Here is a 27,495-nt window from a genome sequence, read left to right as displayed (position 1 = left end):
AAACGTATAGAATGTATTAAGGAATTATTTGGGCATATGAGATATAAATTGTGATTATAAATTTATGAAATATCGTGTGCCTATTTATTTAAGGATAACTTCTAATTTAAAAAAAAAATCTGCGAAAATTCTACTAGGAACATAAATTTATATGTGGAATGAACAACGCAGTCTCAGTGATTTAAAAAAAAAATTAGTGATTGCGTTAAAACTAAATTTATTCAAAATAAATAATAATTTGGACAAATAATGAGTATTTTTTTTATTTATTTATTTATTTTATAGATTTTCAAATAATTACTAAATTGTATGAGATCCTCAAAATTACAAAAAATAATTTTATATAAAATGCTTACAATAAAATAAATTATAATACCTAAAAATATTTTCATAAAAATATAAGTTGTAATATATATATATATATATTTTAGGAAAAAAGAGTTAAATAAAGGATATAAATAAGTCAGTAATAAAATAGTTTATTTTTAAAAAAAACGATTTGGGTTAAAATTCTTTTGAAAAAAACAAATAATTTTGTTTTTTAAAAAAAAATTATATCACGATTTAAAAAAAATAAGCTAATAACAGTAAAATGCAAAATAATTACTGTTATATAACATTTAAAAAAAACACATACACAGTTTAAAAAAGACTTTATAAAATTTAAATTATTTTATAAAAAAAAATAATATGATATTTTCAAAATATAACCTATTAAAAAATTGATAAATATCTTTCAAATTGGTTAATCAATATTCTCCTTTCTAAGGAATGAGGTCAGTGCGGAGATTTCGTTACTTTTGGGGTAATAAGCGTTACTAGAATTACTAGTATCGTAGTGATTTTGATTATTGTTGATTTCGATACATTCCTGTTCTTCCGAAATGTCTTAAACATGTTTTAAAAAAGAAGGAAGTTTAGATAACTGAATTTTTTTCATGGAATACTTAGCATAAGAGATACTTAAAGTCAAAAAAAATATTGGATTTCTGTGATTTGAAATATCGAATACGAAATATAAAACTCATGGATTTATAAAAAAATTCCAAAAAGTCTGCCTGGATGCCCGCATGTCAGGCTAAAAAATTTTAGGGTCGTAGACTTATATCTCACAAAAAAAAATTTAAGTTTATAATTAGGCAAATGGATGGATGTCTTTTTTCCTTCATAAAAACTGGGCAGGGCTGGATAACGTGTACAAAAATATTTACGGACTAGACTCAAAATTTTGGCAGGCCAAGTTCAGGACTGATAAACTAATATCTATGTATAAGGATTTTTTTTGAAATAACATTGTTGCGGTTTTTATTTACGTTATAAATTTTAAACATAAAAATTCCGGGTGTTTCGCTTTTCAAATTTTTTTGAATTTAATATTTTCTTATTCTATTTTAAACTTGGGACAGCCATGGGTTTTTTAGTTATTACGATTTAAAAAATCAAAAAATAAATATTTTTTTCAAAAATAGATGGCGCTCCTTTATAAAATAACGTGTTTTGTTATAATTATTATTGTTTTAAACTTTTTTTTCATTTTTAAACATAAATAATAAGATTTTTCAGCATTACTATCAGGAAAAAATATTATATAGATCGTTTGATAGGCTTAGTTATTATTATTGCTATATTGATAACTTGTAAAAATTAGTTTTAAGTTAAGATTCCATCTCCTACAAGAAAATATAATAATTAATTATTGAAAGATAAAAGCAAGTTTTCATGCACCTACCCTAATATTAATTAATTTTTTTTTACAGATATTTTGATATTAATTATTTTTCTTCTTAAAATTATTTATAATGTATAAATATAAATGCGTAAATCCTTTTAAAGAATCTAAACACTTTAATTATAAAAAGAACCTGCGTAAAGTAACGACGTGGATGACACAATATCCAAACATTGAGGCGGAACACTTATATTTGTGATAAATGTCGTTAAACGGTTATCACAAAAAAAAATTGAAAATATAAATTCGGATAGTGAATATGTAAATAACAGCGCAGCATCAACATCAATAGATAAAATCAATATAAAACTTTAAATGAAATTGGAATATCTCCTATTAAGAAAAAAAAAACTAACAGAAAAAAAGTATCCAAAAAAAATAGGTAGCAAAAATAACAAAAGCGATTACAAATATAATAATTAACAATCCAGATTCGGATACGAAAGATAATAATGATATACTCAATAACATGAAATTACAATATCCCAATTTATCTAAAAATAAAAAATATCAATTGCTGACCATTCTGACTCCTAATTGGAGCGCAAATAAAATAACATATCATATGGCATATAATTCCAAAATCATTTTAGAAGAAAAGGGGATTCTTTCAACTCCAAATCGAAAGCCTGCAAAATATCTCAATCAGAAAACAGTCGATATTGTTAAAAAAAATTTTTTTGCAGTGATGAAGTTAGTAAGGGTATTACCAGGAAAAAAAGAATGCATAATCTATCATTGAAAAGGGGGAAAGAGTGAACGCTCAAAAAAGGTTAGTTCTTAATCATTTTAAGACGAGTAATTCAAACTTAACATTTGGATTTTCGAAATTTGCTAGCTTAAGACCAAAAAATTGTATATTAGCAGGGGCCTAGCGGAACACATAAGTGTACGCGTTTGTAGCATACACCAGAATATTAAACTTATGATTTTAGGCTGTGAATTAGCAACATTGACTGAAAATGGTGAGGATACATTAACAACTTCTAGAGATGTTATAGGCAGAATGATTTGCAATCCCCCGTTACCCACCTGTTATTTTGGTGACTGCAACGAATGTCCTGGCTCGGCACTCTTAAAAGAACGCATCGAAAATTATTTATAAAAAATGATACAGCACTTGTTACATTTAAACAGTGGGTTTCGGTAGATAGAACAAATCTGCAACTATTTCTCAATCTTCAGACGAATTTATTAATCATTTTTTCGATAAAATGAATATTCTCACATGCCCATTCTTTTATTCGTGATCAACAAAGTTCATTTCACAATAACCTTAATAACAGTTTAAAAAAATAATCACTGATCTAATTATTTGTGACTATTCGGAAATTTTATTCCTTTATTGTCCAAGACGAAGTTCAGGGTTATCATTGGACAACTTCGCACGTTGCATCCATTCTCAATTTATTATAAAATAGGAGATCAAATAAACAATCTAAGTTTTGTGGTTAATTCATAATACTGTTTCATTCCATTTATTCCAATCGCATTTGATTCATTTTTAAAAAAAAAAAAAATTCGACACTCCACCAGAAAAAAATCACTGCTTTTCTGATGGTTCAGCAGCTCAATATAAAAATAGGAAAAACTTCATCAATGTTTGCTACCACGAAATCGATTTAGGTGTTCAAGCAGAATGACATTTTTTCCCACGGCACATGGTAAAAGTGCCTGCGACGGCATAGGCGGCACAGTAAAAAGGTTAGTTGCCAAGGCAAGCTTACAAAGACCTTATACTGATCAAATAATTACACATTTAAAATTTTATAAATATGCGGAAGAGCGTATAAAAGATATAAATTTTTCTTATGCCACTGTACCAGATTATGAAGAAGAAGAGATAAGGCTAAGTGAGAGATTTAGTAAATCTATCTCACAATACCCGGGACACAAAGAATTCATGCAGTGTTTCCGATTGGCTTAACTAAACTCAACACTAAACTATATTCTAATTAAGCAAACATTTATTGTGGAGAATATAGTATATCCACGTGAGGATCTTTTGAATGAGGATCTGTTAATCGATGAGATTAGATTGGTGATTTGTACAAGAAGTGAATGTAATTAGAGATGAAGTAAAAATTAATTTTCATCACCCTAAAGAACCAGCAAATTCTTTTGTTTATCCAGCTGCACAAGATATCCTTTTCATACCAAAAAATAATATTTTAACAATAGTTAGCCCATTAACGGCTACTGGGCGTACATATAATTTATCGCAAAACGAAATTATCATGGCGTCAAAAAAACTAAATTTAATGAAAAACCGAAAATAGGTAATATCTTTCATGAATTTTAATTTATCTATTATGTCTTCATTCTAAAATAATTTTTCAAAAATTAAAATTTTTTATAAAAAAAAAATGATTATAACCGCAGCTAAATATTCTCATTTCATGATATTAATGTTGGAAAATATTATTATTTATGTTTAAAATGAAAAAAAGTTTAAAAAAATAATTATTATAATAAAATACGTTTTATAAAGGAGCGCCATCTATTTTTAATAAATATTTATTTTTTGATTTTTTAAATCGTAATAACTAAAAAACCCATGGTTGTCCCAAGTTTAAATTTTTTTATGAATAGATATAAGGTTAGAGAATAAGAAAATATTAAATTCAAAAAAATTTGGAAAGCGAAACACCTGGAATTTTTATGTTTAAAATTTATAACGTTAATAAAAACCGCAACAATATTATTTCAAAAAAATCCTTAATATTTAATAAAAGGCCTTTAATAGTGTTACAAAATGACATATAACTTATATTTTTAAAATTATTATTTTTTAACTTATCTCAATTTCAGAAAATCGTATTTTTCGAAAAAAGGTCATTTTTGGCACTTTTGACCACTGATATCTCTGGAACTATGAGTACTAAGAAGCTAAAATTTTGGATTCGATGCTTTCAAATGATATTCTCTCAGCATACAGAATTTTATCGAAATCAAAAAGGTCGAGCCGAAAAGTTATTACCCTATATCAAACCTTCCCAAATATATAATCATATACCATCCATTTTGGTTTTCCTGGAGGGAGCATACAGAGCTAACACCGCTGCCACGTATAAGTTCCACATGCCGTATACGCCCGTATAAAACGCGGACGCGTATTGAAGTGCGGGAGCATACCCTCCGCCATGCTGTTTGGATCTCGAGTCGCCTAAATCCCACTTCCAGCTATTTTCGTTGACGTGACTAGCCAGGAAGAAAGCTACCGTCATGGCCGCACATGCGCACGTGGCCGACATCAGAAAACGGAAACGGTACATGATGCCCTTAAAGTTATAAATAATTTATTTTTTTTTCTACAGTTGTTTCGCAGTGACGACTATGATGTCACCCCACAAAGCCTTTTAGGAACTCGTGCTCAAAATTGTAATCATAAACAATGATCATACCATTCGTTAATTTTAACCTGAATTAGAACCTAACCTAAAAAGGGTTCCGGTTCAGGATATATTTTTTTAAAAATAGGTGGATAAATGGTTCGTAAATTTGGCGCGATTTCGAGTGTTCTAATTTCAAACTCTGTTAAAAGGCAATGTTTTTAATAATAAATTTTTAAACGACGATTACTAACCCTTTAAAATGATTCGCGTAGACATTTTAAACAATATACAATATGAATTATTCGCACTTTTATTAGAAACTGGTATCCGGGAAATTTTTAAATTCCTATAAATTTTTAAGCAAGAATGTTCCATGCTTTCCAAATTACGTTTTTTAAACCCACCTAAACTAATCATTGTTAACCCCCCCCCCGTTAACCACTTATCAACTCAAAAGTAGCAAGAGAAAAAAAGGGAAATCTCAATCAAACTATTCCCTTCGATTTCGATGACCACCTTGTGCGGTATTCCCTCCCTCCCTTCCTAACTTGACCATAATAAATAAGATTCGTAATAATTTTTTATATATGTATATACAAAAAAATAATATAACTTGATATTTCAATTTGACGCTCTTATTCATGGCGGGAAGGAGTAAGCGTTTCTTGGAAACGTTGGCGAATACGCGGTAAATCAAATGAGAAAGCATGACTAAATAACACGCCATGCAAATGACGGAGAGTGACAGGATCGATATGGCTATCCTGGTACCGGCCTCAGTGGACCATATACTGAAAAAAGGGTCCTTGAGTTCTATCCCCCTTCAAGCATACAGATTAAAAAACAAATTTTTTATTGGTTGGTTTGGCATATATATATAAAAGCATAAAATACTCCTGGCCAACCATATTTAGGCATTTAAACGGGCCGGCATTTTATAGAAAACGTTTTTCTCGAGCCAATACCAAAAGGTCCGAAAGAAAGCCCCCTCAATTTATTGGTCTTTAAGTGAATTAGATACTTGTTCGGGACTTTACCGACTTTGGCCCAATCATAAATGAAACCCTCTCTCATAAATCCAGCCATTTCTTCTCAAATTTTGAGAAAACTTGTTATATTTTATAACGCGCGAATATACCCCATTAAAATATATGTAAATAAGGAAGGAATGTGTGTGTAGCCAAACCTTTCGCAGAGTTCAAAAACGAATAGGAATATGCAGGCCGATCCAACGCCTATCAAGTACTTCCAATACGCCGAGAGTCGATTACGTGGAACGTCGTCCTAATTTTAAAAAAAAAATTTTTAGAGCAATGTATTATAGTTATATAACAATAACAATAAAATATAAATATCCAGTATCAGCGAGAAAAATGAGACGTAACTTCGAAGTAAAAGAAAATGGGAAAAAGAAAAACAAAAGTGGTTACAGTTTGTAATGATTATCAAAACTCTTTCATTCGTTTAGGCCGCCCAGATAAAAGGAAATTATGAGCAAAATGGAACAACAGTCAAGAATGATTAATATATCCGAATTTCCGTTCCAACAAATGGGCACATTTTGTACGTGCTAATTCTGAGATTTTCCTCCCGCGCCTCTAATTTTATTGTATAGGTTCTGCTGATATATGCGCGATTATATATAAAATGAATAAATAATTTTATTATAAATATATTCACTTCTTAAAATTTATTAAATTATATTAATAAATCCCTTTGTTGATAAAATTATATTATTATTATTATTATAATGAAGAAAAATTATTTTTAAATTAAAAAAGGAGAAATAAATTGGATCATTATTTCAGGAATTATTATTGGCGTTTGGTCGATTAAAAAAAATATCCACAAGATTATATAATAAACGCATTAAGGGGCAGAGGCATTCCTCCTTACGAATTATCGTAACATGTTTCTTCAAAGAACGAAGTCGTGGTTCATATCCTTGATTTGTCTAGTCTTGTTCCTTTATTTATCTAGTAATTATAGGAATAATCTATGGATGCACACTTGGTACATTGACGACGGAATACTCTGCGGTCCCCCTAACGAGGTTGCTAAGGCACTCGCCATCATCAAAACACATTCCCATGCTATCGGACTCTCACCCAAGACCCAACGAACAAAAAACCGAGATCTGCCCATTTCATTGCTCCATTCCATTCACTCACAACTTCCACACAACCGAACTCTCATCCCTCAGTCATCTCGGCTCTCCAGTCGGTGGTCTGGAATCCATCAATCACTTATTCACTAACGCATCATCCAGCTTACTTCATTTCAAAAAAATCTTTAAGTTTCTCCTTCCTCATCAAGCTTTTTTTTTCCTCAAAAACTTTTAATACATTCCTAAAATTCTTTATGCACTTCGATCCACCTTAGTTTTCAAATTCCCCGACTCATTAAAATCATTTGAAATTTCCATAATTCATGTTTACAAGCATCACTTTCATGCAAGCTTGGGGGTATCGGCATACGCTCACCTCTAACTCTTTCCATCAGTACATCGCCTCTCGTCTTTTATCTGACTCACACATTAGCCAGCTTTCTAACTTCCCTGACCCTATTAGCTGAAGCCCAGATTATTTGGGACAAGTCCCTTATCCCAAATAATCCACGACCCTCCTCACTTTCACAGAGAGACTGGGATATTCTACTCAACGAAGGCTCCGTCGCTTACCTAAAATCGAGCCTTCACGAGGACGATCTCACAGTTTTTCACCAATTGAACCAAGGATTCGGTTACGAGTTTCTGGAAATTATAATTCTCCAACAACCTTGATTTGTTTCTCTCCGCTTACGAGCTAAGATTTGCTATTGGACTACGGTTCAATTGCGAAATTGTTCTTCCGTACCAATGCAAACATTGCGAAACCAGTGTCGACAGCAAGGGTAGACATTGTTTTCATTGTCGCTTCTGTCGTGGCCGTTTTTCACGGCACACCAAATGCAACGACATCATACTACGCGCCCTCAAATCAGGAGGCATTCCATCTAGACTTGAACCAACCGGAATTACTAGAACCGATGGAAAACGTCCTGATGAAATGTCCTTAATTCCTTGGTCAAGGGGACAGCTCCTGGTTTGGGAATTCACCTGCATTGGCCGAAATGCACCATCTAACCATAACGTCGATTGCCCTCGCTGAATCTCGAAAAACCATAAAGTACAGTTCCTCAGACCCTTCTTTCTTATTCATACCCATCGCCTGCTCTATTCTCACCACTTCGGTAGCAAAGCTCAACGTTTTTTACAAAGAATTAGGCAAACGGATCCGCGAAAAAACCGATCAGCCTAAGGAATCCCTCTTCTTACGCCAAAGACTTGCTACCGTCATTATTCGCTCTAACTATCTAAGTTTCATCTCTTCCATTGAATAACCTTCCATATTCCTAGCTTCCTTTTTTTTAATCCCCTATCCTTTCCCGTAAATTTTATTTCTACATTTTTCACCTTTTATAAAAATTAATTATTTGCTACCACATTTTGACAACATATCATATCAGTAAATATTCTAATAAAGTAACCCATGACCGGAAAAAAAAATATACTATTTTAATTTATAAAAAGATTTCCTATTTAAAACAATTGTTTTTTTTTATTCCAAAAAAAAAGAAAGATTTTTTGATCATTTTTTTTTCGTGGAATCATTTTTGTTATATTTAAGAGTCGGCATTTTCCGTAAAAATTTTTTTTAAATATTATACCAGCAAACGCAGATTTTAAAAGTTTTTTTAATATAAATGATGATAATATATAATAATATCTATTTTAGGATATTGTTGTTTGTGGATCAGTACAAAATCACTATAATGATAAATTATTTTTATGGCAATACTAATTAAAATAATTTTTTTTTAAAAAAAAATGATGTTTCTGTTTATTTGAACTAATTTTAACAAGTCGTTTTTTTTTGATCTCCGAACCCTGAACCCACCTAAAACCGAACCGGGTTCAGAGATTTTTCACTTAACCCAAAACACAAAACCGAACCCATTTTTTTAGAAGGAGGGTTCACATCCCTGATGGTTAGTTTAACAATTTACCCTTCAAATTTTTTTTTAGCAAACTCAACGATTCAATTTATCAAAAATATTTTTTACGTATGACGGTTATTATCCCAAAATATTGTATAGGTCAATCCTATATAAATATAGTTATTCTTGAGTAACGTTAATATTCCATCATAACAAATATATAATAAATTTGTTCCTAATAAAAAAAGCAAATTTATTTATTGTTATATATTAAAATTTTAATAAATTATAGAAAAAAAAAATAACATCCACAATTTTCACGGTGCAATATAGTATCAATATGAATTCGTTGTAAAATATTTCCATACATTTGTAACAACTTTCTTTTAAAAAATAAATTGTATGTTATCGATATCTTATTTTTTTATACTAATTATAGCGAGTGAAACAATTTTATAAGAAAGTCGTTACAAATATATGGAAATGTTTTACAACAAATCATACACATAGACGCATCTCTAAATATAAAAAAATGCTAAAAATAAATAATAACAAATGTGGCTTCAATTGTAACGATTCTCAAAACTCCTTCATTCGTAATTCATTTTATTTATAAATTCCTCGTTAAAAAAATCATCTGCCTTATTCTCAACTAATCGTAAAACTTTGATAAATGTCCTCTGGTATGTATATATATATATATTAAGTTCAAAAGCGTGTCCGTTTAAGAACATATTGTAACTACAAGAATGGAAGGCAAAATATTATTTTTTAAAAAAAAAGTAGAGTAAAATCAAATATTTAATTTCGCTGATTTTGATTGAACAAATAACAGGGTTGATTGGGGGGCGAATTTTTAGCTTTACCAAAATCCATTTAGCTAACAAAATAGTTCAGAGCAGTGCCCGTCGACACTGGGAAGTCAAGACCCCCCACCCTCCCCATAAGGTTTTGAACGAGTTGAGAAATTAAGTCATGGACAAGAGCCCGAACTCAAGCTTTCCCGAAATATAAATTTATGATTTAACATTTTTATTTCCAAAAAAACCCGAATTACCAACTTATAGAAAGATCAGATGAGGAATAAAAATGGTTCAGTTATTTGGAGTGTAATGTTAAACGTAGGTGGAGGTATTGATTCGGATGTTGTTGCAAGAGTGAGATAATATGCGCGAAAGAAGTTTCGAGAGATGTTTCTATTCTAACAGGTAAGAACACTGAAAAGTTTAGCATAAACTGTGTGAGAAGCTGAGTCTATAGTGGCAAAACGTGGGTAATGAAAGCGACGCATGGAGATAACCCGGGAAAGAACGAAGATGCGTGGGGTGTCTACGAGAGAGAAAAACAAGCAACGAATTGCAGGGAAGAATTTGTATAGAAGCGATCGGAGGTCGTGCTGAGAAAAAAAAATAGACTGAAATGGTTTGAGATGCACTTCGTAGGAAGTAATGGGATCAAGGACTCGAGGAATACCAACGAAGACGTTGATGGGAGGGATAACCGGGTGACGTGAGAAAAATGGGTCTTACAATTAGCGACGCCCAAGATCGTGTGGAGAGAGGGCTCCACGATAAACCTGGAAACGATAAAGAAGAATATGATAAAAAAAATATATTTAAATCGTGATATACTATGAGGTGTTCCCCGCAGAAAATGATCCAGAACACGAAGAGGACAACGTAAAATATCCCTTGACGGATGTCGCCGAAGAAGAGCATGTAAGGCATGTCGAACCACAGCGAGAATACGTCTACCGGCACTTTTATTATTTTTTAAAATCGCATTTAATTTTTTAAAGTTTCTTTTGCGTATTAATTTCATAATTCCCGATGATAAATGTAAGGATTCCTATTGCCTTTTCTTTCTTTCTTCTATTTCTTTCTTTTTTTTCTTCTATTTCTTTCTCTATTTCTTATTTTCCTTTTCTTTCTTACCTATAATAAAAAGCATATTCGAATATAAAATAATACCTTTTAGCAAGAATATATACTATTATTTTATTTTTTTTTAAATTACATTTCTATGAATAAAATGTAATTTATTTGTTTAGAGCTGTAAACATCTCTTAAAAAATCGAACGCGTTGGCGTTCAGTGTTCATTTACAAAAATCGAACGACTTCACACGTTCAAAAAAAGGACGTTCATGAAGGCGTTCACGCTCGTTCAAAACTTTAATTTAATATAAATTAATACTATATCCAGCCATGCTTAAAATAAATTAATTTTAAGTAATAAAAAAAAAATTCTTATTAATTTTTAATATATAAAAAATTTTTATATGCCACATAAAATTAATTATTAATAAAATAATGTATAAATTTATAATATTTATTGTGTTCACCTACTAAAATATAGACCTTAGATAGAAACTTAGGAATAATAGCAGAATTTCATATAATATATAGCTAACAATAAATGAAGGCTTATGAAATACAACAATCTAAAATAAATTATTAACAGGATACTTATAGTCATATCATATAAAATAATAAATATTACTATCTCTTTAAATTAGAACTTGAAGATTATGAAACCGATATTATACTTTTTTGGACACATTTTACATTTGGTAAGGATAGAATTAGTTTATTGAATATACTGATTTTTACTGTTAAGTATTTATCATATTTGGGGCAATGGTAATGTTAATTCATATGATTCTGAAAATTCAGAATAGGTTGAATGATGATGAAATAACAATATCCATGCTTACACTATTCTATAGATAATAATATTCAAATTAATAAATTAGAGTAAAGGACAGAAATATTCAAATTTGATAAAGGAAACAGCTGATTAAAAAATAGCCCATTTCTTAAAAAATGTCTATAAATATTAAATTAATATTTTTTATTTCCAAATTGTTGTACGATTAAAAATCAAATAAGGATGCAATATAATTATTTAAATTACATAATTAGTTTTTGTTTATTAATAAAGTTATTTTGGTAGATTGAAGATAAAGTAACACAATATACTTTGTCGCCATCATATCAGAATCTTATTTATCTTAAATCGATGGCAGTATACAAGCCATGGTTTTTTGATGAAATAAAGGTGAGACTTAGCATTATTCCAAAGAGAAAACGAAACGGGCTACCACGACCAAGGTTACCATCTTCGCCTGTGCCCCGACCCAGGGAAGGGGATACCAGAATCTGCTTTCAATGTCATTCCAGGGGGATGTCTAGAACAGATGCACACTTAGGTTGGAGAACCAAATAACCCGTGATATGTCCCGGGAAAGGTCTCCAATCCAATTTGTATCCACCACAGGCACAAGACGAGTAGCCGAGGTGGGAGGGGGTGGGTGTCTAGGCTAGTTTTACCAAACAGAAGGAATGCAAAATGGACATCGACCTCAGATTTATCTACATCAATGTCAACCCCTTATTATCCTTTTAAACAGGTGTGCCAGTAGTTTATGATATGTATATATCATAAATCTTTGTCCAATCAGATAACACTTTATCAGTCAACGCTTCATGCTTAATAACTGAAAATCTTGCTTCAGCCGCTCTGAATATTCACGAGAAGAAGAGTATGTATTATATGCGCGAAGGGTTAAAAGAACTACCAAAGTCCTCTTAAGCGAGGCAGATGAATATAAAAAAAGAGATTACCAAAATCTCCTTAAGTGAGGCGGCTGAATCTAAAAAGAGAGTTAGAGATATTGCTCTCATCTGTAAGCGACCTTCGCGCTTACATTTTACATTACGACCAGACGCACGGAAGTGCTGCCCAAATTTTTGTTAAGCCCTGTCGCACGCATGTGCTGCAAATAAAAAATTTTTCAAAACAAAGAATAAAATCAAGAAGATTATCTATAATTGAACGAACGTAAAAAATGAACGCGTTCATCAAAAAAAAAGAAAGAAACGCGTTCACGTTCAAAGTTCATCCAAAGTAAAAGGAATCGTTCATACTTCGTATTAGTAAATATTTTTGTAGCTGTAATCTTTGTAACCTTTATCAATATAAAAGATTTTTTTTTAAAATACATTAATTCTAAGATAAATAAATATTACTATTCAACAAAGTCATCGCCGAAGCCAGCGCGAGTATAGTGTACTCCAATAAACTAGGGGAGCTCTTAACAGCCACGCTTCCGCTTTCGTAGGTCTCCGAGCGTTTCCCGTCATTTAAGCCAGAACTCGTTACGACCCTGTTCCAGAACCATATGGTCAATGCTAAGATGACCGGAAACCAAACTATCTTGAGCGAGAACCAAACTCGGGTAAAACCTCCATTTTGATGAATTTCCTGGAAGGAATTTTTTTTAGCGATTATTTATATTTAAATGAGGCATAATAACACTTTTATTTTTTTATTACATTCCTTTTCTTATTTTACTAGTTAGTATTCTTGAGTGACATTTTTTAAAAAAATATGGCTTACCAAAACTAAAACTCGAGGAAACCGGGTCGAGCCTAAAAACGGTAAAAGAACCACCTTTTAAATATTTTCAAAAACCGGTACTAGAACCGACATTCTCAAAAATATTATTCGGAACCAGATATCCGAAACCTTTATTTTCTGGAATTTTCATTCGTACAAAAAAAAAGAAATATGAGAAAATTGGATTTTACCACAAGCCAAATATCCTTGATTTTACCGATGGCAGTGTTGATATCGGAACCCGGGTGGGTAGGAAGCCTGAGGTTAACGAGGTAGAAATCGTGGTGAACGTTCCCGAGCTCGAAGAATGGGAGAGTAGAACAGTTGTAGTAATATCCTTCGATTTTCTGGGTTTATTTAGGTTTCATTATGAAAAACATTTAAAGGTCGTCGAGGGGAGGGGTAAATAGACAAGAATATTAAAATTTAGGGTTATAGAATCAAGGGTTGGAATTTAAAATTTTATGCCAATTAACTTTAGTAAGGAAAGGTAAAAAAGAAAAAAAGGGGCCATTTTTTACAGAATTTTCGTCGATGTGGCATTTGAGTAATCGATCTTGTAAAGAGTGAGCCATAAGTGTCCATTGATCAGGTTTGTCTCTCTTATTTCTGTAGGCCAATTTGGCTTCTATCCTTATATATTTTGAGGCTATTCACATAACAGGAGATTAATAAATATAAGTATTAATATATGCGTATATATATTTTTTTTTTAAATTCACTCAATTCGATGTCTTTTCGATATTCGATATCTACCATTAGCAACGTGAGCATTGAATTAAACCATCTGGACATGTCCAAGTCCATCCTATCTTTAGGCAAAGGTAGCTTTATGGTATATCAAACATTAAAAATAAATGTATATAAGAGAAAAATAAAACATTTCAATTCTTTCTTTTTTTTGTAAATTAAAATTTAAAAACTTTTGAAAGTTTTTTTGTTTTTGCGAATTTTTAAACCAGATTTAGGACACATCTTAAAAAAACAAGCAAGACTATATTTTTAAATAAAGTGAGAAAGTGACTCTAGGTAATAGCACCGTGGATTGATATACAGTGTGCATATCTTAGTCACGTGTGTACTCTGCCTCCATAAATTGTTACCGATACTGAATTTATTTCATTTATATATTTACCATCTATCCTTGAACTATATTTAATAAATTTACAATCACAAAATGACCCAAGACAAATAAAAATATTGAATTGGATTTTGGAAGTATCGGCCAGATCCGATATTTTTAAACGGTAATCATCGCCCCGATACGTTGGATCAGTATTTTGAATGGCCAGCATCGATTCCTAAAATTTAATCTGACCTACTATATAAGATGAAGGTAAAGAAGACTATAGAAGATATATAAAATTCCATTAAGGGAATCGTGTGGAAATCTCATATATACAATGGTCGACGACGAGAAAAGCGAAAAGGGGATATAACCAAATAAGATATGAGGATCTCTCTATACTTTTGTGGGCAAACTGCATTTACACGTAAAATTTCGAAAAATGTTGCTTAAACGTCTTCTTCTTTTTCTTCTTCTTCTCCGTTTTATGGCGATTTCCAGGTTTAGCCAGTTTTCCCTCTGATTTTTCTTTTCCATTTTTGACGGTCCTGAGCATCAATACTTGTAAGATTCAAGCTTCTCATATCCGCCGCTATCACATTTGTCCACGTCATCTTGGGTCTTCCTCTAGGTTTTGATCCTCCTACTTCCATCATTGTGCATCTCTTTACCCAGTCATCTCTTGTCATACGTTCCACATGCCCAAACCATCTTAGTCTATTTCGTCGCATTACCATACCAATCATTTCTATACCTAATCTTGCTCGCAATTCCTTGCTAGTTTTTCTCTTTCTCAGAGATACCCCACACATCCATCTAACCATCCTCATCTCTGTTCTTTCTAATTTGGCTTCGTGAATTGCTTTCATTGCCCATGTTTCACCGCCATAAACTAAACAACTCCTCACACAGCTTACGTAAACTTTCCCCTTTAACTTCAGAGATACTTTTTTATTTGTAAGAATAGACGACATCTCTCTGAACTTCTTCCAAGCTTGTCTGATCCTTGCAACAACAGCAGAATCTACACCACCATCTGCGTTTAGCATATCACCTAAATAACAAAACTTATTCACTTTTTCTAGGGTTAACCCATTGCCAATATCCAGACCACCATTTTTTAGGTTATCATTATTATGTATCCCTTTCATGCATGTTTTACAAATAAAGGTCATTCTTTCTAACATCAAACTGCCTTTTTTCCCACTACATCTTTTATGTACCCATTTCTGGCATCTGGTGCATTGGATAGAATTTCTAGCAACTCCTTTCCCACATACACCACAAGGCCACTTACCTGATTCTTCTATCTTTAGATTTTCCCCACCAATCATCACCTTTGTTTTTGATGCATTCATTTTCAGGCCCTTTGCTTCCATAGTCATCTTCCATTTACTAACTTTATCCCTCAATTCTCCCTCACTGTTTGCCATTAATACAAGGTCATCTGCATATAATATCTTCCAGGGAAGTCCTTCACGCATTTCTCTAGCCACCACATCCATTACTAAGATAAATAAAAATGGACTCAGCACGGATCCTTGATGAAGTCCTACCTTCACCTCAAAGCTGTCACTATCACCATAATCCGTCAGTACTGCTGTTTGTGCTCCAACATACATTGCCATCACTGCGGTAACTAACCATTCCTCCACACCGGATTTTCTCAAGGCCCATCTTGTAATCTCACGCGGCACCCTATCAAATGCTTTCTCCAAATCAACAACGCATAATAGAGTTTCTTTTCCTTCGCAAGATACTTCTCCTGAATTTGTCTCACCACAAAAATTGCATCTGTCGTGCCTTTTCCCGATGTAAAACCAAACTGCATTTCATCAATTTCGATTTTTCCCTTATCCGCTTTTCTAACACTCTCTCAAATACTTTCATTGCATGTTCCAAGAGTTTAATAGCTCTGTAAGACCCACAATCTAAAGGATCACCTTTCCCCTTGTATACTGGGATAATTATACTTCTTCGCCAGTCCTCGGGAATAGTACCTTCTGTGACAATCTGATTTGCTAAATTCATTAACCATTCAATCCCTAAATCATCAGAACCTTTAAACATCTCTGATACCACCATCGTTAAACCCGATGCCTTCCCTTTCTTCATCTTTTTCACTGCTCTCCTTATCTCGTCCTTGCCAAATTTACACCCTGGACCTTCTACCTTTGCACAACTAATATTATTATTCCATTCATTTTCTTCATTCAAAAGTCCTTTCATGTAAATCTTCCAGGTATTCTTAATACCACTACTATCAATCGTCATTTTTCCTTCCATATTTTTCAAACACTTTACACCTATCACATCCTGCCTCTTTTTTGACATCTGTTTTGCCATTCTAACCATGTTTCCAATTCCATCAGCGCATTCCATTTCTTTAGCAAACTCGTGTCTTTTTTCTTCTTGAGTCTTCGCTATTAATTTCTTAGCATTTCTTTTAGCCATCTTGTAAATATCATTATCACTATTTTCTTTGCTATTATACCATACTTTGAAACACCTCCGTTTCTCATCCACGGCTTTCGCTACCTCCGGGCTCCACCACCAAGTCTCCTTATGTCTAGGCGGCCCTTTTGTCCATCCACATACCTCCTCAGTTGTCATTACCCAAGCTTTCTTCATGGCTTCCCACTTGTCATTCACCCCAGATGCTTGTGCCACCTCCGCCTCCCTAATCGCCAATGCCATATTGAATTGACGTCTAGCATTCACCTCCTTCAATTTCCAAACCTTCAGCCTTGGGACAAACTTTCTTTTAGTGACCCTGGCACCTTTAAGAGTGAGATCTCCTACAACTAGTCGATGCTGATTTATACATTCCTTTCCTGGTATCACTTTCACATTTTTTATTATACACCGATCACATCTCCTTAATAACAAGTAATCCACAACACTTTTGGTACTACCCGACTTATAAGTCACCAGCTTCTCTGATTCTTTCTTAAACATTGTATTACAAACAATCATATCCATAGCATCACTAAATTCTAAAATCCTCTCTCCTTCCAAATTTCTCATGCCGTAACTGAACCCTCCATGTACTCCTTCATAACCCTCACTACTCGCTCCCACATGTCCATTCAGATCGCCAGCCAGGATAATCCCCTCTTCATTTGCCAGTCTCGATGTCACCCCCAATAGACTGTCCCAAAATACATCTTTCTCTTCTTCACTTCTTCCAACCTGAGGAACATATGCCGAGATCATATTATATAGCTTTCTACCATTAATCATCTTGATAACCATTATCTGGTTGTCTAGCCTTCTCACTTCGACTACTTTGTCTACCAATTTCTCCGCAACCAATACCCCAACTCCAGCCTTACCATCATTACCTTCTTGCCAAAAGAATTTATACTTTTCGCTAGTCTTGCCAATCATTCTGGTCCCATTTCCTTTCCATCTAGTCTCCTGTATGCAGCACACATCTATATGTCTTCTGTGCAATACATCGACGACTTCTCCCGCTCTTCCTGTCATACTCCCAACATTCCATGTCGCGACCCTAACTCGATCACCCGTAAACTGGTTTCTCCACTTTTTATCAGGTCGTTTATGGCCGTCATAGGTTTCATTTTCATGAATAGTGGTTCCACCAGGTTTCCCATCCTTCTTTTTGTCGTAGGCGGATGAGGAGGCCCACGGGGTACTTTGGGCTGTACCCCGCCCATGCTTTGTTGTAACCATAGGGAAATTTTTGTAGCAAGGTTTTTACAATCGGATGCCCTTCCTGACATCAACCTCTTTAAGTGGTTTTTACACCCCGTCGAGAAGACGGTGATCCTATTCTAGACCCAGATCACAGGGAACCTTTTAGACCTCCATTTGCCGCCAAAAGACGTTGCCACTCCCCCGCCACAATGAGGCTGAAGGTAAAAAAAAGAGAGGGGGGGGGTAAGGAGTCTATACTAAGGAACTTACTCTATCGCCACTCTTGTTTCATAATAAATAAAATCATTAAAGAAGCACTGCAGCCGATCTAGTAGATATAGGGACAAATTGAGATAATAGGTTTAGAAAATAAAATATCATATGCAAATGACATTGTTGTGATAGGAGAAACTAAAAATACTGTACCTATTTGAGACATTGAGTCATAGAGTTGGACTAGAGATAAATTTCAACAAAACAGTTATTCACTCTTCCCCCAACGTGCCACCACTCCCAAAATTTTACGATTAGAGCTAACGCAGTAAAAATAGTTATATATTTGTCGCCATGATACATCCTTATCTTGTTTTCCACTTATTTTTCAAACATATAATTGAAATTTTTTAATTATATTTTTTCTATTTATATAGATATAAATAAACTTATAAAAAAACCTCAGTAGCTTTTTAGTAATAGTGAATGGGGGGGGGGTCAAGACCCAAAAGCATTTGATGGGGAAGAAAAGCCTCTCCTAAATCCAATCTTGATAAAAAAAATGATATATATATATAAGAAACCTGGAAAACAAATATAACATTGTCTGCTTGTATGTTATGCTTTGTAGAATATTTGGTCAACTCCTCGTCACTAGTAAATTCGTCCAAGTCAAAGGGGATACAATTAGACTTCTGAGATGGTCTAAGATATATGAAACTTCCATTGTTGCCAGAGTTCGAAAAAAGCTTATTCTTGTCAAAGCATGTTGTGGCTAAAATTTGTTGCACGTTTGAAGGTTCTGGAGCTAAAATAGAAAAAAATAATCAATATATATTTTTCTAAAGAGGTACAAACTCTAAAATAAATATTAAATCAACAATGGTACTAAAAGAAAATATATTTCTAATCAAATTAAATATTATCACTTCTAGAAATATTTATCAAAGATAGCATCAATTTGGATAACAATCATTATACCCCTATTTTTAAACTTAACCAATTAAAAATATATGCTGCATATAGTAGAGGTCGTCATCTTGGCCTGTGAAAATTTTTCATTTAGGTTTTTTGACCTGGCCAAGTTGTCATAATCTGGCCCACTGCTTAATAATACCTTTTCAACTTTCAAAATAAATATTAATTCAAAAATAATTATTTAATATGTACTTTCCCCAAAAAATTGGGTAAATGCATTACTATTCAAAAAATATGCCTACACTTTAAATTTAGTCATTAGCCATTACTTTATTTTATTATTATTATATTATAATTATTTTTGTTCTATGAATTGTTCAATGTCTAAATCTGACATCTATATAAATGTATTATATAAATAAAATCAAAATATAAAATCAAGTTTTCAAAACTAAATATATCAACACATCTCATTTCATTTATTCTTTCCACTCTTATCTTTTACTGGTCTATTAAATTTATTCTCAAATTAGAAATTAGTGCTGGTGTTAATAATATTATGTAAATTATCTTCATCATAACCAAGGCAATATAAAAGATAAAGTATTTGGTTTATTTTTTGAGTAAAGATATTGACAAAAATAAGATATATTTGTAGGAAATGGTGCCAAGACTCATTCCTAAGATAAGGTAAAATGCTTTTTTTTAATAAGATAGTTTGATGATTGGATGAACTAAAAGCCTATTTTTTTTATATGTCCTGTGCCACTTATAAAATAAATAGAAAATATAGGCAACAATTTATGCAAAATTATTTTAGAGGTCAGGCAAAAAAATATTGGGCTAGATCAATAAACTTTTAAAAAATATTTGCAGGCTGAACCGAGCAGTTTTCTACAATTTAAAATGGAATCATAAAACAAATAACAGCAATTAATATCAGAGAAATGGTTAAAATATAATAATAAATTGAACATTGTGCAAGTGATCATTCAAAAAATAGAATGAAGGAAGAAAAGGCAACAATGAATTGATTTATATTTTTCATCAATTCCCAAGCAAATATGAAACTTACATTTATGTCGTTTTATTAAATTTATAAACTATTAAAGTCTTCTTTTAAACAGATATGATTCTTCAATATATTATGAAAAATAAATTATTCTTAACTTCTTTGCATAACTAGTTTACTATATATATAAATAAATCAATAAAAAAATGTGCAGTTTCTTATACAACAAAATCATATATGTAGTTTTAAAAATCATTTATTACCTATTAACCCTCCAATAAGAAAACATATTATCTGACTTATAAATAATATAAGACACAGTATAGCTAATTTTTTGCCGCTTAATCTCTCCAATACTGTCCCAGCCATTATAAAAATTTAAAAACAAAGAGCATATGAAATAAAGATAGATGAATAAAATAAATCGATATCTTGGCTAAACCCCGACCTAAAATAACTAATTTTTTGATATAAGTTAAAAATTATCACAATTTTAATGAGTGAAAAAAATAGGTTAATAATTTATTTATATATGCATATAAAAATATACTTAAACCTATCCGATTAAGGTCTCATTGGTTTAATTTTTCGCAGACGCAAATGCGCTTATAATGTCAGATTCCTTTCAGCAAATGCATGCAGGATAAAAACGAGTCTTTAATAATTATATCATAGTAATATATTTAGGAAGATTTATATTATCTAAATTAAGTATTTATTTATGAGAAAAATTACCTACAGTTATAAAATTTTTTAACTCGCAATTTCTTATTTATATTTAAAAGGGTGTGTTTAAATAATCATGAATATAAATTACTGTTATTTAAACACACCAGCAACTCACTTTTCTAAGGAAAACATTACTACCTTAAAACCATTATAAAGCTTCAACATGAGCTGGGTGGGGGTTAGGTGCTTGCTTCCATTTTTTAAAAAGGATAGAGTATAGGTATTTAGGGGCACATGTAAGGGTTAGAATAAATTTATTGGGGGGGGGGGGGGGCTAGGGGATTATCAATTAAATTTTAAGATTAAATGAAGTAAAATATATTGCTATAAAATATTAGATACTTTTATTATAGATATATTATAACACAATGATATTTTTAAACATTTAACAATGATATTGTTAAACATTTACCAAATCTATATATTGCTTACAATCATAGTCATTATTTTTCAAATAAAACTCATTTCTGAAAAATTTCAACTTTCCTTTATAATTAATTTGAAAGGGTTAGATATTCTATCACCAAACTCATATTAATTCCAAACAATACACTATAATTATGCATTCATTGCAAATGAGGAATTTTTTTTTTAATTTAATCCATTTTTTTAAAAATAAACCTTTTATATTCAGAATTTATTGATAGTTGGTAGTAGAGTATTGATAATATAAGTTATACTTAAATGTAATAAAGGGAGTACCAGTATAAGCAAAAACGTAATTTTATGGTAGAGGGTATGTATAAATTTTTGCCTCTAGAAAATGATATGTAATATAGGGGCTAAATCGGCCTCAGTCCATCATCTGATGATAAATTAAATAGGCCACAGGATGTCGAATAAAAGCCCTCTCAAAATTATGGCGAATTATTCTATTAATTGCCAGATGCCTTTCATATATACTTTAACTATATATATCATTAAGACCATGTCTCTTTTTTAGTACCGACATTTTACAATTAATCTATGTATAACGCAGACGCGTCGCTAGCAGTGTTTTGTTCTAAAGCACTTCCATTTTAAAATTAGCCCCAATATTAAAAAATTAGGGTTGTCAAAATTATTTTTATTTATATAATTAAACATAAAATAATTTTTTCGTGGAATTATTATTATTATATTTTGTTGATCCAGATATTTTAATTTTTAACTTTCATCATTTTGTAAAATTTTATAACATAAATAATATGTAAGGGAATATTTGGATATATGTTATGTACTATGCTTTATTAATTTCTGGTTGAAGTAACATGCTAAATAGGTCACAGGTATCTGAAATCGATATTTAAATTTTAATTGAATGTGACATCGTCTACAGGGTTGCCGTTAGCTTTTGACAAAGCGGGTACTAAAAGATGCCAATTTATGTATAAAAACGTGTCTATTATTCTTTTTACTCTATTTATATAAATTTTAAGGAAGCCTCACCCCCCTCTTTTCCACAACTCCCTTTTGATGGGCCTTCGACGCGCATTTGCTCCGTCTTAGGCAGGCTTATGCCTATAGATGTATATCTCCAACTTTAATTATAATATACATGTATTCGCTAATCCAAATAATATATAATCTAACTCAAACGCTATAATTTTATGACTAATAAAAAATCCTAACCAACCTAAATGTTAACATATTAGATTATCTTCCTATCAAAAAAAATAGAAAAATATTCTTACAAGTTCGTCCTTTAATTTTGCATTTTTTTTCAGAAAAAAAATGAAACTAATTCAATATATCAAATTAATTGGAAAATAAAAGCATTTTATATATTCTAAAATCAGAAAAAAAAATATATGAATTTTATAATATAAAATATCTTAAATTTTTACTATTATGCCTTTGCGTAAGGAGAAAAATGAAGAAAGTTATAATAATAAAATATCTTATTCATATGGTAAATAATATTTATTTGGAATACAGTTTTATTTATAATTTTTATTTTTTTATATTATCATGATATATATATATATAATATATATACACTGTGGTGTTCCAATTGAAGTTATGCCCTTCTTGTTTTGGCAATAGATCTGTTAATTTTAAATAATTCAGCAGAGTTGTACAAAAGATCTTCTTTCTCAAAAATTTGAGCAAGATCTTTGAAGATCATAAAATTTGAAGATCTTTTATTTTTTAAAAATTTTTTGTAACGATCTTCAAAGATCTAGATCTTTGAAGATCGCTGCGATCAACGATCCTCAAAGATCTTCATGATATTTATTTTTTTACCCCTTTATTAAAAGCCCAGATGTTTTTCAATTTTCATCAAGGCAGGAGGAGAGGTATAAAACATAAAAGAAATATTATATTAATAAAATTGAAAAACATATGGGCTTTTAATAAAGGGGTAAAAAAAATATATCATGAAGATCTTTGAAGATCGTTGATCGCAGATCTTTGAAGATCGTTGATCGCAGATCTTTGAAGATCGTTACACAAAATTTTTAAAAAATAAAAGATCTTCAAATTTTACGATCTTCAGGGATCTAGATCTTTGAAGATCTTTTTATTTTGAGCAAATGTACAACTCTGTAATTCAGTAAAATTTTAAAGATTGAGAGAGGAATAAATTATCAATGTTTTCTGCAAATTTTATCCAAATTCTATCAATAGGGTCTAAAGATAAGCGCATTTAAAGTTGGACAAACCAAATTCGAACATTATGACATATAAAAAATTATTATTTTTATCCTTATAAAGGTGACTTGAGTTTAATTAAGTTTTAATACAATAATAAATATATTACGGCGCCAAAAGGTCTTTGAAAGAATTTCCTGGCAAAAACTGGTCTATCGTGCCTTGAATCGATTGATTGCAAAAATGGATTTAACCGGATCAGCAGAAAAACGGTATAATAGTGGTAAATCACTTACAGCTTGTATTATGAAATATGCTGATTCTGTTTATACACTCGTGTTAAGTTAGAAGAAGACCGGCCTGGCACCCACACCACTGTTAGTCAAGTATCCCGAAAACCGGTATTTTGTAAAACTTAAGTGCATCTTATTATTACAAAGAACCGCAAACTTAAATGGTTATAAAGAAACAGAACCAGGACCTAATCAATGAATATAAGATTTCCCGTCTGATATACTAAACATCTTCTACAAAAATACTCTTACGAGGTTAGCTTCATATCATATGGTTCACAAATGAAAAGCCATTTGAACTATCGTAAATATTCAAAAGAGTGTTGTTGCACTGTTGTAGTTTCAATGAGAAAAGATACATTGCCACCAATCGATTAGTACAAATTTTGACTCAAATTAATTTTGAATGTTTTTTTTTAATGTTTTTGTAGAATATTTTAATTTAAAGTTCGAATTTTGTTTGTCCAACTTTGAATGTGCAATAACTTTATAACCTGTTGATAGAATTTAATGAAACTTGCAGCGATAATTTATCTTTCTCTCAATCAATAAAATTTATTGAATTGTATTTAAAATTGACAGATTTATTGCTAAAATAAAAAGTTACATTTGAAGTCCAAACCTACTGTTCAATGTTGTAACAATGCGATGGGGGGCGATTTTATTCTATTACTTATTATTTTAGCGATTACAACGGATATCGGATGAATCCGCCATATATTTAAGTAACGAAGTGAGTCAAGCTCCGAATATAACTGGTTTGATGTCTGAAGGGGTCTTATGAGTATTTTGTTTAAGAATGTTGTCAGATTGGTTAATAGTGTTTTATTAAATGGGATAGATGGCTTCATATTGGAGATAAATTTGGCGTATACTGTTTTCTCCAACTGAATCTTTGTTGAAGTATTTTATTTGAAAAGATACCTAAATCTCAATGAAATCTAAAGAGTGAGAATTGGGTGGATACTGATTGATTAATAAGAACTAGAAGCATATTTTGAATGAGGGGATTTTGCTGTGTTGATATTTACTGATGAAAGTCCTTCAATTGAACTGGCTATTTTGAGAGCGCTAGAAATATTTAGACTGTATATTTTTTTTTTAGTTTGTCTTTTAAATTGAACATTTCTGTTTTGGATATTATAATTATATGATTATAAATATCGTTTCATATGGTTGGATTAGCTTACTGAAGGTGTCAAGAATATGGAAGATAAGTAAAACAATTGAGACCAGTTATTTAATAGGTTAATATTATTTTAGAATTTTAAAAAAAGTTTCTTAAAAGTTAGCGATTTTTATGAAGCATTATAAAATTCATTTTTATATGTTTTTAAAATGTTGTTGAAAAATAGATATATAAAATATTTTAGTAAATAAAATATTTAATTGTATCAATTAGAAATTTAGATTAAAATATAACAAATTTTTTTCAATTTATATATTAATAATGATTTTAGTACTTTCTGTATTTTTCGTTTTCTCATGAAAGGATACAATTTAAAAAAAAAAATTATGATAGTAATTTTCTTCACCTTCCTGTTTAAGGTGTGGCAAATAGATTGAGGCGGTCCTAAACTAAAATTTATAGTAATTAAGCCTTACATACAAACTCAGGGCTTTCGAAATTAATGCTGCCAAAAGTTTAACCAACTTCTTAAGGCATACCGTCATAGTAATTTTTTATTAACTAATAACTCGATTTCTGTCTTTCCGGCTAGAGAAACTGATTGATGATTTAGTACGTACAAATCCTGCATTGAATATTGACAAAAATTAGATACCTATACACTGTATACCTCTATTATTTTTGTTCTGGCATTGATGCCAATTTTTTTCTTATTTTGTCAATGTTTTTTTTTAAACTATCTGCCAAACAAATTCAAGCCCTATTTAATGATTTGGTCATAAGTTTCAAAAATAATTTTTGGTTGATTTCACGCTTAATGATTTTTATTCAGTTTATAACTCTTTTACCTTGTTTTATTGGTTTGAAAACCTAATAGAGGAATCAATGAGTCAATGACATTAATGTCATTGCAATGAGTACTAATCAAGAACCAAATATTACAATTCTATATGACATGTTCTAGAATTATGCCAATTTGACGATTTGTTTATTTTCACTACCATCTTTATTCGCTCATATTATTTTACTCGTATATTTTAAAAAACACACATTAATTATGCACTAAACACAAATAAAGAATTTCTATAAACAAGCTCATTCACACGGAGGGGTGGTAGGAGAGGAGTGAAGCTATGGTTTTGGGCGCCAAAATTAGATTATTTTAGTGGCGCCTAATTTTGATTTTTTTAAAAAGTCGCGCCGAACCCATTTTTTTCTTTCGATCAGCCACAATTCTCAGTAAAGCCCTGCTAATTAAACATTAAAATATTTGCAAAGATCCTAAGAACAACGCTTCCAATTATTCGGCTTACTTCAACGGTGTCAACGTTAGATATTCATATTTATTTATTTTTTTTAAATCTAAGCTTAAAATTCAACTTAAATTAGCTGACCGAAAACCAGGCAAAGAAGTTTGGAATTGAGATCCTATCGTAACCACAGCGGAGAAATTTTCTAGGCTACTGAATATATTAAATTTATATCAAATATAGCAAAAAATAAATAAATTAATTAATTTAAAAAAAAAAAATCATAGACCATTCCGATGTTAGCTTTATTCTTATTCCTGATTTAAAAACAATTAGAGATATTTTGGAATATACTTTTTACTTCCTTCCTCTGACTATATATAGTAATATACTAATTTTAAGCTGGATTTATTAATTTCGGGACCTTTTATCCAGACAATCTTTTGAAGGAAATTATTATTTGACTCCATTATCTATTTGCTATCAGATTATTCGCAAAATTCTAATTTAATAAAAATTAGCTTTTTTTAAAAAAAAAAAATTCCAATCTATTTAAAAATTATACAGTAAAATATCGAATTCGCATATTGTTATTTTAACCATCTTTCAAATTGATCTCTTGCAAATATTTTATATATTTATTGTTTGATTTTTTATTCATTGCCATTGCATTTTACATGTTTAAATTATATAAATTTCAAACATAAAGACCCTAGGCATGAAAATGAATGAGGAAATAAAATTATCAGAGAGAATTTACGGAAACCCTAATTACAAAACCAAAAATATTAAAATTATAACTTCATCTTACTAATATGAACCATGATTATAATGATATTAACTATGGACCAGTAATTGTAAGGCTGATATATACATATTAGTGGTCGTTAAAGGGCTCGTTTTGAGCCGATTTTTATAAATGGCTAACTCAATATTTCATCCAGAAAAATATTACGCAAACCTGAAGATTTTTCTCATAGAAGGAGCAAAGGTCAGCCATTTAACAACACTTACGTATATATATTAATAAAATAAAAATATATAGAATAAATACTTTCATCTAATTTATTTAATCATTAATAAACGGGAAATAGTGAAAATTGAATTTTTAAGCATAAAAATTTATATTATTTTTTAAAAAAATAGGCAATCAATAAAATACTTATAAATTATCAAATAACTATTCCTTATTTTTAATTTTAACACATTT

General features: G+C 30.9%; 1 protein-coding gene across 1 annotated transcript; it reads right to left on the bottom strand.

Annotated features, from left to right (window-relative positions):
* Window positions 1-612: 612 nt before the first annotated feature.
* Window positions 613-20,716, bottom strand: LOC135928174 (protein wntless homolog). The gene is made up of 11 exons (XM_065464543.1): window positions 20,574-20,716; window positions 18,965-19,188; window positions 14,164-14,269; window positions 13,963-14,090; window positions 13,633-13,788; window positions 13,072-13,306; window positions 10,674-10,801; window positions 6,251-6,348; window positions 5,678-5,885; window positions 4,746-5,010; window positions 613-888 (listed from the first exon to the last, which is right to left on the bottom strand). Exons 1-11 carry the CDS (start codon window positions 20,677-20,679, stop codon window positions 746-748), a joined length of 1,797 nt encoding a protein of 598 aa, XP_065320615.1. The 5' UTR covers window positions 20,680-20,716; the 3' UTR covers window positions 613-745.
* Window positions 20,717-27,495: the final 6,779 nt, after the last annotated feature.

Source organism: Gordionus sp. m RMFG-2023, chromosome 4 (genome assembly GCF_954871325.1).
Source record: "Gordionus sp. m RMFG-2023 chromosome 4, tfGorSpeb1-WG-v2, whole genome shotgun sequence".
Classification (NCBI taxonomy): domain Eukaryota; kingdom Metazoa; phylum Nematomorpha; class Gordioida; order Chordodea; family Parachordodidae; genus Gordionus; species Gordionus sp. m RMFG-2023.
Note: the sequence above shows the minus strand (reverse complement) of the source record. Positions and strands in the feature narration are given on the sequence as shown.